Here is a 14,637-nt window from a genome sequence, read left to right as displayed (position 1 = left end):
GTCTGGCAGCATCTGTGGAGAGAGAAGCACAGTTAACGTTTCAGGTCAATGAAGAAGGGCCACTGACCTGAAACGTTAACTCTGCTTCTCTCTCCACAGATGCTGCCAGACCTGCTGAGTATTTCCAGCATTTCTTGTTTTTATTCCCTTAGTAATTACCTTGTCACCAATAAACAGGAGAACCAAATTAACCTTGCAGTCACAGAGATGACAAGAGAACAAATCCTTTTTATTATTTTATGAGCCATTATGACCACCTCCAGGCGTTTACCCATTGTCTCTCGAGACAAGGCGGCCAAAGACAATGATTCATCCATTCCTCACTTTTATTCTTACTTTCTAACTTACTCTGAGTTAAACTGAAGTCTAATTATTTTTGGTGTACTGACTTTGTGACTTGGGTTATTTGGTCAAGTTTGGCCATAAGGTAATTATCATACCAAATAAAGCTCTAACATTTATAGCCACTCTTCACATTCCTCTCTTTGTAGCCTTCTAACGTGGGATTCTGATTGACTGTGAAGGGAAATAACTTCATGGACATTGCCAATGATACTCTCTGTCGAGGTGTCGAAGAGGTGCTGAAATGTAACTTATGAAATTAGCAGTTTTTTTTCTTCCCCCACCACCATTGATTAAGCAACTCATTTTTGTTTGAATTAGTGGAGATTACTTTATTACATTTGCAGTTTGCTTCTAGCCAATAAGGCCATTTAGAGTAGTGACAGTGTGAGCTTCATGCACCATAGTGATTCTCAGGGTAAGTGTTTCATCCAAACTGAAAACAGGTTATAAATTTCTAAATAGACCACATGGAGTGCATTGTAAAGGGTGTGCAATGTGCTTTGAGATATCCACATTATGCACTGACATGCATCAGTAAGAAGAAAAAAAATGTTTTAAATGAAAGCTGCCCTGTCAAGTGAACAGGGTAACAATGACAAAACAACATGGAAGCAGGGATAGTGCAGTGAGTTAGACACTGACATTTAGCTTTGGGAGCTGAATTGAAATCTAGCTCAGACTGATGAGATGGAAGTCTCGCATGTCTGCTGGCTGCGAGGGGACTGCATAAAATAAGTTGAGGCAGTTTCAGTGTCGTCCCTAGCAAGCCCACAGCACAAAAAGAACCCTAATTTGGCAATAATTACTAATTTCACTCAGGTCAACTACAAAATGTTTGTTGTGAGAAATAGTAAGGGTACCAAGATTGGGATTGAGGCATGCTGGTGGGTCATAGTTTTCATCTAACTGTGCTTATACATGGCCTGAAGTGCTCCATTCCTCTGTGCTGACATTCCTCACCTTTGTGAGTAAAAAATTCACAACAACAAAAAAAGTCACAAAGCAAGAGGTGGTGTTGACAAATTCAGAAATTCTGAAACAGACAGGATTATCCTGTACTATTCTGATTACAGTATAAGCTTAACATTGGCGACCCCAGTGACCCATCTGATTAAGGAATTGGATACATGAACAAAGTCTAAATTTGCCAAGATTTTACATGCTAACCACAGAAGTGCAAGAGATGATAGTAAAACTTGCTGCTTCTGAAAGTTTGACAATTGTAGGCACAACACAGCCTTGGAGATTGCTTCAGGATAAGTTCCAATGAACTGGGAATGACATTTTATAAAGGGCTTACTGGTATTACGCATCTTAGAATCTAAGTATTCTAACTCATTTGAAAATTAAACAGATGGTAAAAATTAGTTACAACGATCAATTTTTAATTGTGAAGCTGCACCAGTTAAACAAGCCTGTGCAAAAACATATTGGCACTTATCAAGCAAAGTACTGCAGGTGTCTACAATACAATATAATTAACTCTTTGCATTCTAGCCAATAACAATTATTGCAGCAATTCAGAAAACCATTGAAAAAGTTCCCAACAATTTCTAACATTATTTTGACAAAACAAGTATGAAGCAATAAATCACAGTACACAGTTAGGATTTAAATATCACACAGGCATTAAACTGTTTAAAATAAAGAATAAGTTCTACATGGAAACAATATAAATACATATAATTATAAAGTCAGAACCTTTCAGCTATTAGCACAATTATAATTTTGGGTATTTATCTTGTGAACATCTATATTACTGCATAATTTTACATTATTTCTAATTAAACTAAAGGCCACCTGAGCCCAATTTTGCAACCTCTTCTAGCTTTCTTTCCCCCTACTTTGGCAATCTGCCACCATTGCCACAGGGGACCTGGAAAACCCAACAAGCAGTGTTGGTCCTATTACCAAGTGGTGCTATTACGAAGAGGTTCTTTCTAATAACATTACTGAAAAAAAATAACAGACTCCAGATCCCACTACATGAGTTCAGTGACAGATGTCATAGGATTCAACACAATGTGATAAAATATGCTAGGGCACTCTGATCTTTTTTAATCACTTTGCAGGAGATTACATTTAATATATTATAATGTGCTCTGGCAGAAATCCAAGTCCAATACTCTTACAAGAACATGTTACTGTTAATAATGCAAGAATATGGAAAAATAATTTCCGAGAGCTACTGTATCAACCGACAAAATTCTGACAGCATCAGAAGGGAAAACCAAAAAAAAACTGCAGTAAAAATTGGAAAGATGCATCATTCTAAGTATATTCTGATGGGGTTGGGGGGAAGGGGGCTGAGATGGAGAAGGGATGGGACTGAGGCTTACAATAATTATTTGGGTTGAATTATATCCCCATTAAATTTAGGAACTTTCCTTTTTGATGAAACCCGGTCCAAAGTCTAACCTCTATCATCAGACCAGCACCACTATAGATTGCTTCATAATTGCATTATTCTCCTGTGAAAAGAATCCAGTTCATGGGTGCATTTATTTTCTGTTCTCTATTAAATACAACATTAATGCTGTAGTCAACAATGGACAAACGTTAATTGTGTCTTGGTTAAAGTTTTTAAAAAATAACCAACAAACAGGAACTCAAATGACAAGACTGCGGCATAGAGCCAGTTTGTAAGACAAGTTTCTCCTGGAATTTATCTTTTGGCAAACAAAATGACTGATTGTTGGGATAATGGCAATTAATGGTTGAGCGTATTATTCAAAACTAAACATTCCAATCCTAACTTGATTAGAATGAAGGCGGTAGCAAAATGTATAGTGTAAGATATAGCTAGAAAAAGATTGCTCAGGCAAACACAACTATAATTAAAAACTTGGAAACATTCAAGCACCCCACAGAAATTTTTTTTAATGCTTGTGGAAAAATGTGAAAGCTTTCTACAACTAATCTCCAACTCAATATTAAACTACAATACTTTTCTCTCTGCACCATTTATTAGGACTCCATATTATATAGTGATTGTGCTGCAATGTTTGAGCTACGCAGCCATCAGACATTCAATTTGAGACCTTGAGTTTAAATCCTAGCCTCAATGTGCTTTACTGGTACTCAGCCAAACTATTTGATGGTACATAGAACTATCTAGTAACATAAAAACATATAAAATAGGTGCAGGAGTAGGCCATTCGGCCCTTCGAGCCTGCACCGCCAATCAATACGAGATCGTCCAAACTCAGTACCCTGTTCCTGCTTTCTCCCCGTATTCCTAGATTCCTTTAGCCCTAAAAACTATATCTAACTTTTTCTTGAATCTATTTAATGATTTGGTCTCAACTGCTTTCTGTGGTAGAGAATTCCACAGGCTCACCACTCTCTGGGTGAAGAAATCCCTTCTCATCTCAGTCCTAAATGGCTTACCACTTATCCTTAGATTGTGAGTCCTTGTCTTGGACTCCCCCACCATCGGGAACATCCTTCCTGCATCTAGTCTGTCCAGTCCTGTTAGAATTTTGTAGGTTTATATGAGATACCCTCTCATTCTTCTAAACTCTAGCAAATATAAGCCTAATCGACCCAATCTCGCTTCATACGTCATCCTGCTATCACAAGAATCAATCTGGTGAACCTTCGCTGCACTCCCTCCATAGCAAGAACATCCTTCCTCAGATAAGGAGACCAAAACTGCACACAATACCCAGATGTCGTTTCGTTAAGGCCTTGTATAATTGCAGCAAGACATACTTGCTCCTGTACTCGAATCCTCTCGCTATGAAGGCTAACATACCATTCTTAACTGCCTGCTGCACCTGCATGCTTACTTTCACACGGACACCCAGATCTTGCTGCACCTCCCCTTTCACAATCTATCGCTGTTCAGATAATAATATGCCTTTCTGTTTTTGCCACTAAAGTGGATAACCTCACATTTATCCACATTATACTGCATCTGCCATGTAGTTGCCCACTCACTCAACCTGTCCAAATCACACTGAAGCTTCTCTGCATCCTCCTCACAGCTCACACTCGCACCCAGCTTTGTGTCATCTGCAAACTTGGATACATTACATTTAATTCCCTCATCTATATCATTAATATCTAGTAGCACAAAGCACTCCATCCTGGGTGAGTTGATAGGAACAATTTGTCAGGGTAATGTTTGAGCTTAAACTGCCTTGCCTCCAGTTTGCTGTGGCATTGATAGCAGCATGGAGGTCCAGCTCTTTTGGTCCTCCTTGCTGTTATGTACTCCTATCCAGCAAGAAATACCAGTGTAATGACTCGATGGGTACAGACCTAAACTCCAGAGACCCATGGCATATCAGAGCAGGGGAGGTCTCCTAGTGTCCTGGCCAACATTTATCCCTCAACAACCACGTAAAACAGATTATGAGGTAATTATTTGATTATTGCTGAAAGAAGAGACATGCTGTTGAAGTTTTTCATCTTGCACACATCAAGACAGACGCAAGAATGCCAAATTTCAAAGGGAGCAACAGGATATACTGCACGAGAAAAGGGTGCTGACTGGTTAGCAAGTCAACACAGATTGTTCGAAGCGTTGCCATGGAGAATGCATCATGGAACTAATTTCCCCCAATGCTTTTGTTGAATTCAAAAAAGCGCAAAGCCTGGACATGTACCTTGTACCTACAGAGGACAGGTCCTTGCATATGTAGCTTCTAGCAACTCTAAGTGAGCCACATTGCAAGCCTGACTGATAATCTTAAATTGGTTGTTAGTGTAATTCTTAGCACACTCGGGATTGTTCAGCAAGTGCTGTCCAAATGCGGAATCACATCTAATTTTTTTTTTATTCGTTCATGGGCATCGCAGGCTAGGCCAGCATTTATTGCCAATCCTTAATTGCCCTCAAGAAGGTGGTAGTGAGCTCGCTTTTTGAACTGCTGCAGTCCATGTGGGGTAGATACACCCACAGTGTTGTTAGGAAAGGAGTTCCAGGATTTTGACCTAGCAACAGAAAAGGAACGGCAATATAGTTCCAAGTCAGGATGGTGCGTGGCTTGGAGGGGAACTTACAGGTGGTGGTGTTCCCATGCATCTGCTGCCCTTATCCTTCCAGGTGGTTGAGGTCGCAGGTTTGGAAGGTGCTATCTAAGGAGCCTTGATGTGTTGCTGCAGTGCATCTTATAGATGGTACACACTGCTGCTACTGTGCGCCGGTGTGGAGGGAATGAATGTTTGTGGATGGGGTGCCAATCAAGCGGATGCTTTGTCCTGGATGGTGTCGAGCTTCTTGAGTAGTGTTGAAGCTGCACCCATCCAGGCAAGTGGAGAGTATTCCATCACATTACTGACTTGTGCCTTGTAGATGGTGGTCAGGCTTTGGTGAGTCAGGTGGTGAGTTACTCGCCGCAGGATTCCTAGCCTCTGATCTGCTCTTGTAGCCATGGTATTTAAATGGCTACTCCAGTTCAGTTTCTCGTCAATGGTAACCCCCGGGATGTTGATAATGGGGGATTCAGAGCTCATTATGCCATTGATTGTCAAGGGGAAATGGTTAGATTCTCTCTTGTTTGAGATGGGCATAGCCTGGCATTTGTGTGGTGCAAATGTTACTTGCCACTTATCCGCCCAAGCCTAGATATTGTCCAGGTCTTGCTGCATTTCTACACGGACTGCTTCAGTATCTGAGGAGTCGCGAATGGTGCTGAACATTGTGCAATCATCAGCGAACATCCCCAATTCTGACCTTATGATGGAGGGAAGGTCATTGATGAAGCAGCTGAAGATGGTTGGGCCCAGGACACTACCCTGAGGAACTCCTGTAGTGATGTCCTGGAGCTGAGATGATTGAACAACAATCACAACCATCTTCCTTTGCATTAGGTACGACTCAACCAGTGGAGAGTCTTCCCCCTGATTCCCATTGACTCCAGTTTTGCTAGGGCTCCTTGATGCCATACTCGATCAAAGGCTGTCTTGATATCAAGGGCAGTTACTCTAACCTCACCTCGAGTTCAGTCTTTTGTCCATGTTTGAACCAAGGCTGTAATGAGGTCAGGAGCTGCGTGGTCATGGTGGAACCCAAACTGAGTGTCACCGAGCAGGTTATTGCTAAGCAAGTGCGAGTTATGACACCTTCCATCACTTTACTGATGATTGAGAGTAGACTGATGGGGCAGCAATTGGCCGGGTTGGATTTGTCATGCTTTTTGTGTATAGGACATACCTGGACAATTTTCCACATTGCCGGGTAGATGCCAGTGTTGTAGCTGTACTGGAACAGCTTGGCTAGGGGCGTGGCAAGTTCTGGAGAACAGGTCTTCAGATGCCAGACTACTGTCAGGGCCCATAGCCTTTGCAGTATCCAGTGCCTTCAGTCGTTTCTTGATATCACACGGAGTGTATCAAATTGGCTGAAGACTGGCATCTGTAGAGATATTTAGTGTGTGAATGTTTGTTGCAGTTAATATTTTTAAAAGCTGCAAATAGTATTCCTCCATTATAAACATATTGACTAAAAATTACTGGTTTGAATGATATTTATATGAGCAATGAATGCTTATTTTTCTTGAAGATGGTTGAAGTCAGTACTTAACCACAAACTCTTAGATTTGGGCAATATTGTGAGACAAAAACCACACCTGCCAAAAAATTAGACATATTAATTTCATCATATGGAACATTATTTTTGAACTGTTACTGGACTTGAACTAACTTGTTTAAAAATACCACAACAGTGGCTGAAAACATGGCTGCACATTTGCATTCTAAAAGACAGTTGCCTGAAGAAGACAATGGGAGTGCCTCCCCGATTCAATTAGCCAGATGGATTTTGATCAAGAGACATTGAATGTATAAGAGTCAGGATTCCACCATCCCACACGCCCCCCCATCCCCACCCCACTGGGGGACTTCACAAATCTCGCAGGAGAGGTTGTTCCAAATAAGGAGCTAGTCACATGACTAACCTGCTGGTCAACCTGGGGGTTGATTGAATTGTGCCACACAAAAATGAACAGACTGCAATTTGAAGACAAAAGAGAAGGAAGGTCTCTCCCTGTCTCTCTCTCAAGCAAAGTTCCAGGGACCTACAGAAGTAATTTAAGCCTCAAGACAGAAGACCAGCGAAACAGGTTTGAATGTGTGCACTGGGCCCCAACGAGAACTGCAAGACTTAACTTCAATCAAAGACCTTACATCAAACCCAAAGCCAGTAACTTAACTCCATCTATTACTTAAAACCTTTCCACTTCTTTCTCCTCCTGAGTCTATTTGCGTGTGTGTTTATTGAGTATGCATGCAAGCGTGGTCATATCGCGTATCTTCAGTAGTTTTAACTGAATTAGAGTTTTAAAGTTTATAAACATACACCTTTCTTGTTTAAACGTGAGAAAACCTGTCTGGTTAATTTCTTTGCCATTACATTGCAAGCAGAGAGCAAGGATTCACTGAGGGGAAGCTAAAAACAGTATTGTAAAAATTAAACCCTGTTATGGCCAAACCAGGAAGAGGCTGAGAGGGAGCCATAGACCCCTGCCTCACCTGGTCGTAACAATTGGCAAGGCTACATTTATTACCCATTCCTATTTGCCCTGCTGTTGGTGGTGGGCCCCTCAACTGCATGGCTTGCTTTGCCAATTCAAAAGGCATTCAAAGGGAGCCACATCCAGGTCAGACGGTCGGAATGGCAGATTCCCTTCCCCGAGATTTAATTTTACAAACAACCTAAAAAAAAGCGATATAGAGCTATTCCAAAAACTGTAATGAAAATAACTAACAGATTTGTAATGAGTTCACCCCAGATACTCATGACTTGCACAATTCTGGATAATAACATTCTAAACTCTGTGGGGGGGGCGGGAAGAAACCTTGGCTCCAATTCTTAAGGGGGACATGCATTGAACATTTTTCTTCTCATTATTATTAAAGATACTTATACATGATACAAGGATTTGGATATCATACACTATTATTCAGCTTCTTATTGTCATGATATTTAGGATTTTGAGGCTCTAGTACTGTTCAAAACAAGGCAAGAATGATTCCTAAACTTTGATATCTTAACTTACCAGGATAGACTTAGGAAATTAATGTTATTTGTTTTGGAGGAACATGGGCTATGGAGGCCATTCAGTTCAGTTTAAAAGAAAATGGCCGGATGCAGTAGATTTTGGAGAAGATATTCAAAATGATTATGATAATAGGACTCATTGATAAAATACATGGGCAAAATAAAACCCATTAGATGCAAGGACATATACCTTCTCTCAAATTGCCTCTCAACAGGCTACCAGCACTTGGGGTAAATAAAGATACCCAGCAATTCTTTAAGAAATTTGTAAACTTCCTTTATGAAAAGGATACAAACATTACAAGGAGGACAGAGGTATGTGTTAAGTAAGATTGTGCATTAATGTATGGAGAGCTATGCCCCACTGGAACTTAGGACTTGGGGAGGAATTACCTGGAGCTTCTCCTGGCATAGAGGGCAGGGTTTTTCCTTTTTTTTGCCTAATGTTACGCCAATGTGCTTTGTTGAATGATAATTTTCTTTAATCCACTGACTGGAGATTAAAATTTATATATTTTTTAAAGACATTTTTAAAAGACCAGCTAAAATGATGACTTTGCTGGCAGCCTAAGGTGGCTACCTGATATGCAACACTGTATCCTACAAGGCAACGCTTATGATGAGGGAGACGAAATGTCTGTTCATGCCCCGGCAAGAACCAAGACCCAGGAAGTTTGCAGGAACTACCTTTTCCTTTTGGCAAGAAAGAAATACTACAAACTGTTATGTTTGAATAACTGACTGGCTGTCATGTGACAAGGCCCTCCCCATCTGTGGTTTTAAGCTTATGTCTTTCTGCAGCAAAGAGAGGAGAAACAACTGGACACTGACATGTGCAGACCCGAATAGGGGTCTCTCTCTCTCTATTCCAGCTTGAAAGTTTTCAAATCCTGCCTGTTGACTGACCACCTTTGTATACTCCGGCTACAATCGGAAACCCCATTGAAGGAAATCATCTGCATCGCTGTCACCAAGGGACCCACCGAACCAGTCACCTACCTCTTTAAACTAAAAGCCTCAGGACCACCAAATTCAGCTAGAAGCCAGCCAAATCACCAAACGCCACAGACTCTATACCCCTTTTTTCTATGGGCTCTTAACTCAACCAATTTACCTTTCCCCAACTCTGGAACCTACTTGTGTGTAAACCTTCTGTGTGTGTGAGTAAAAGTTGGCGTGTTGTTCATTATTTTTAGTAGTTTGGTTTAGGTACAATAAAGTTAACCACTTTCTTTGTTAACACAAGAAAACCTGTCCGATTGGTTCTTGTTATGATCATTGTAAGTAAGTAATCAAACACCTACTGAATTGGCCAGTATGTCTACTTTAAGAAAGAATTAAACCTATTGTGGTCAAACAAGGGGGGGAAACAGAGAAGCCCTTTGACCCCTCCTCACCTGACCGTAACAATTCCTATAGAGCTAATATTATTAAAGGTTAGGAAGCTTGTGCATTGAGATCATACTGTGAATGGAGCAGGCATTGGCAGACCTTAAAGTCTTTTCACGTCCTTTTTTCTGATAGCCTTACTTACCTTCCATATGAACATTTTACAGAATCACTGTTAATACTAACCCTTCTCACCCATTCAGAAATGTTGGGGAATACCAAAGGGAAGTGATACACCATCTATATTTTTCAAATATGCTTAAAGGTCTTGTTGATCCTTCTAAGTCAGAATTTTGAGCTTGATGTTCAAATGAAACTGCCATTACCCAATCTGCAATAGCATCGGGCTTGGTTAGACCAAGGCCTGCTAACTGATGTGTGTAGTTTCACCCAAGAAAAGCCTTCGAATGACATCAATTACACTGCCTTATTCCATAAATTATTCAAATTCAAATGATCTAGCATTGTAAAACTGGATTAGGTCCTGCAGATCAGGTTCTGGTCAGACTGTTAGAGTTAGGATTGTTTGCTCAAGGCCAGAATCTAACCAGGACACTGTTACACAAAAGAGCCTTAATAGAACCACTACTACTTTTCATAATGCATTAATAATATTCCATTACTAATTTACTCTATATTTTATAATACTTATGTCAATGATACTGTTAACGGCTAGTTTGCAACTTCCTCTCTCTCCCTTTGCTGGTTATTGGGGGACTTTCCTTATCAAGTGAAGCCCATTATTTTTAAAAATTAAGGAATATGCAGCGTCATTCAGTCTCATAACAAAATCAAAATTTCACATCGAAATTAATGGGCAACTTGTTGGTAATGGTGAAACAGCCAAATACACTGGAGACATCCTGGATGAAAATCTCAGTTAAACTATAAAAATTGGTCCAACATTCTTGTTAATTCAATTGTGTTCAATCTTACTTTAAAAGATGATCAACTTTTTTTTTAATACCCTCGTTACTGTTCACATTATGTATTGTCTATGTGGGGATAAGTACACCAGGCTGATTTACAGTTAACAGTTAAACTGTATAACAGAGGTCATCATATCCCTATATAATGTAGACCACAATTTATATCAGTGCTATTTATTCAAAGACTATAAAACCTAGTCTTTTTATGAGAAGTTTAACATTGCACATTCAGTTTTAATTTTTTTTTACATATGAATGCTATCATTGACATGCTTCAGGGTAGTTATCACAAAAAAACTTTTGAATCCGACCCAATTCAAGGACAAATGATTATCAGGCTGCTATCAGACTGAGCGGTCATTTCCCAGTGCAAGGCCCCACTAGAATCAACCTTTTTATGAGCTTATAATATGTGAACATGTACAATAGATTGCATGGCATTTTGTAACCTGAAATATATGCATTTCCATACATATTGCACAATAGTTAAGAACCTTGTGAAAAATATCAGAAATAATAAAGTTACTATTTATTACCTAGTGCAGGTGCAAGTGCTGATACTGGATTTGACGGGTCTAGTTGGAATCCACCCAGCATAAACTGTGTGTCAGTTGCATTTTCCAGCTTCAGGCCAGGGAGGTTCATATTCTGGGCCAGGTAGTACTGGTAAAGCTCAGCTTCTGCAGGTGCCAGGTTACTGAGTCCTAAGTGTCTGTTGTGCTGAATCTGGTTCATGTTCTGCTGGAGCAGCATCATGTTGTGCATGTGCTTCTCGCTGGTCATATGAATGCGCAGGTTCCTGGCTACATTCGTCTCGTAGTCGCACACCTCGCACCGCCAAGTGGGTTTGGTTTTTGGTTTGGTGGGCGAGGAGGCCCCGCAGGTGCTCATACTGGCAGCCGCGGCTGCAGCAGCGGCTGCGGCCACCACAGCTGTTCCAGCAGTGTGGCTAAAAACTTGGTCGCCCCCGCCATTCTGTAGGTTCTGCATGTTATTGAGATGCTTGTCGGACTGCATATGAATACTGAGATTGCCTTTGGTTGTAGTGGAATAGTTACACACCTCACATCGGAAAGGCTTGTAACCACATGTATAGCTCTCGCCCCGGGCCAACCGAGGGTGAGGTTGCCCAGATTTGCAATACGCACATGAGCCACCGGATTCTGGGTGCTTTTCCTTCATGTGGGCCTCCAGCGTCTGCTGGTACTTGTAGTGCCAGTTACACTTTGGACACTTCAAGGTCTTGCATGAGTTCCGAGAATGCATCATGGTCATGTGCCCACCAAGGGAGCGGGAGGAGCCCAGGACCGTGTCGCACTTCGGACACTCAACGCTGCTTCCGGATGAGCATTCCCCACCCCCCAGGTCGCAGGGAGTGCTGGCATGCTGGTGATGGGAGGTATAGTTTCCTTCCTCGCCATCGACAGGTTCATTTGGTTCAGGAGCTGTGGCACTGTCTTTATTGGCACTTTCATCTACAAAGTCCATCCTATTATTCTCAGTATTACCGACACTGCTGTCGCCGCTTGCACTGTCGTTTGATAAGCTCACTGCATTCCTCCCGTTTGCACCATCGAAAACAACAAAGGAAGAAGTAGAAGAAAAAGAGGTGCCCCTTGGAGAAGGGTTTAGCACATTAGGCATTAAAGGAGATTTAGAAATGCTTTGGTTTGAGAGAGCGAGTTCCTTGCTGCTACATGCATCACCCTCAGGGTCTTCCTGGGGCTCATCATCATCCTCATCCGACTCGTTTGGGAACAGTTCTTTGCACTCCTCATCTTCCTCTGCTTGTTCAGCAGAGTCCGCCTTTTCTATGAGGCTACTGTCAGCGCTAAACTCTCCACTGGCTTTTCTCTTCTCAATTTCCATCCCCAAATCCTTGCTCTCTGACATTTTGGTCGGCCCAGAAGCAAGGTGGCCCAGAGGGACTGAGGTAATTGGGGTCTTTAGGGCTGAGCTCGTCAACCCTCCAAGGTTCAACAGAGCACTTTGTGCCAGAGGGATTGAATGAGGCTGCTCAGCTGCACTCGTGTTACCTTCAGAGTCTTTTAATAAAGCCAAACCGGCCTGGACAGCCTCATCACCATCAACATGGATTCCACTAAAAGTACCGTAGAAGTTCTGACCAGGGCCAATGAGGTTAGCTGTGGAAACTAAAGAGTGTTGAAAGTTTTTGTTTTTTGGTTCCAGAAAGCTTATAAGAGGTTCCTTGTCTTTGCCTATCCCTTGGATGATAGCAGACACGTTCTTATTACTTAAGAGCTTGTGCTCCTCTTCACTAAGGGTCATTCGGTGGTCATGCACAGCATGCGTTACAAATGACCTCACATATCCAAAAGACAACTTGCACAAAAAACACATTAAAATCGGCTTTCGTTTGCCATAGAGCACGAAACTGTCAAACTTAGACAAGTCCACATTGTTAGGGACATCTTTGGATACACAAGAGTTTTTGGCAGAGCCATCACTGTTCAGGTAATCCTTGTTGCTTTTGTGTCGCACATCAAAAACACGGAAAGTGTGCAAGACAGGACTGATGCCCGTCAGTGCTGAGGTATTTGGGAATGTCTGGTCAGAGCCAAACCACTTCCCAAAAGATGAGGCTATGTGAAAAGTGTTGATGATCTGTGGGTAGACGGAGACGGATGCTGCGGAGGTGGACTCCCCTTGCTTGTTCCCAGCGTTGGACATAGAGTTCATGAACAATGCTGGGAGAACACTGCTGCCACTGGGCCCTCCAGACTGGATACTTTGCATTAGCTGGTTCACATTCTCTACGATGTAGGCAGAGCCATCTGCCTGATAGACGATCTCCCCGGTCAGGTTCTCCACATCACTTTCCTCTGCCTCGCTCATTTCACTGTCACTTTCCTCCTGGAGGAGCTGAGGGTGGGAGTTCGGGCAATGGTGTTCCATGTACTTTTGTAAACTTGAGAATGAGGATGAGCACTCGTTGCAACTGACCTCCTTCGTGGACAATGAGCTGTGTGAAACAACAGCTGCTGCAGCAGTCTCTGAGCTGCACTCGTCAAAGGATGCCCTTAGGTTCTCACATGGGATGCAGTTCTCTTGTGCAGACTCCATTGAACCAGCTTTATCAGAGATCTGGGGGTTGGATTCAGTCCATTCCTGATGCTGGGAGGTGCTGCACCCATCCTCTTGCCCAGTGATGGTAGGGGAGTCACAGGTTTCCATAGTGACGGCTACATGAGCGTTTCATTGCATCCAGTCCGGCAGGGGCCTAAAAATCAAAACAAAATAGTAAATAAATAAGTGCATTGCAGATAGAAATAAACTCTTACATCTGATATATTGTTACAAATACTTTAGGATAGATTGGTCCAGACAGTAATATATTTCTTCTACATTTTACAGAGAACTAAGTATCTACAAGATTAACATTCCATCTAATTCTCAAGCCTGAATTACTGTTAGCAATATAAGTGGACAAAGGCACAACTCATTAGTATGAAATTTCTCTGCCCACTATTTTAGCAGGGGTGTTAGCTCATTTCAAATAACTCGGTTAATGCTGGAGTTAGAACAGCTGACAGAGGAATGTCCTACAAACGTGTTAAATGCTGAGCCACTAACGTCGCCAATGATTTCTAAGCAAATTGCATTAAAATGATGGCGAAAGAAAAAGGTAAATATCCGTTTCATCAGCTCTTAAAGTACATCCAAAGATCAAGAGAAACTCAACATGCAGAACGTGGCTAAAATTGTGCACATACAGCATAAAGGTCAACCTCCAAGAAGAATTTATTATGACAGCAGATCTTGGTACCGGGGGAAGGGAGGAGCAGGCGTGCAGGGAGGAAGATACCTCGCGCATTGCAATCAGCTGTTTAATGTACATTTTACACCTCAATTTGTGCATCTGGTGGTGTATCACAGGTTAAAACATTTTTACTCAGAATGGTTGACAACAGTCATTTGTTGTGATTTCATCAAGCTTGGGGCATC

At 41.8% G+C, this 14,637-nt stretch overlaps 1 protein-coding gene across 4 annotated transcripts in view; it reads right to left on the bottom strand.

The window, feature by feature from the left end:
- Positions 1–14,637, bottom strand: part of zfhx3b (zinc finger homeobox 3b) — a 483,313-nt gene that overhangs the window by 338,778 nt on the left and 129,898 nt on the right. For all 4 annotated transcript variants that reach the window (XM_068049197.1, XM_068049196.1, XM_068049199.1 and 1 more), the window contains one exon: positions 11,208–13,912. In XM_068049197.1, coding sequence (XP_067905298.1) covers positions 11,208–13,866 — 2,659 coding nt within the window. In that variant the 5' untranslated portion in view covers positions 13,867–13,912. The remainder of the gene's footprint in view (positions 1–11,207; positions 13,913–14,637) is intronic.

This window comes from Heterodontus francisci, chromosome 17, assembly GCF_036365525.1.
Source record: "Heterodontus francisci isolate sHetFra1 chromosome 17, sHetFra1.hap1, whole genome shotgun sequence".
NCBI lineage: Eukaryota > Metazoa > Chordata > Chondrichthyes > Heterodontiformes > Heterodontidae > Heterodontus > Heterodontus francisci.
This window is presented reverse-complemented; position numbering and strand designations above follow the sequence as displayed.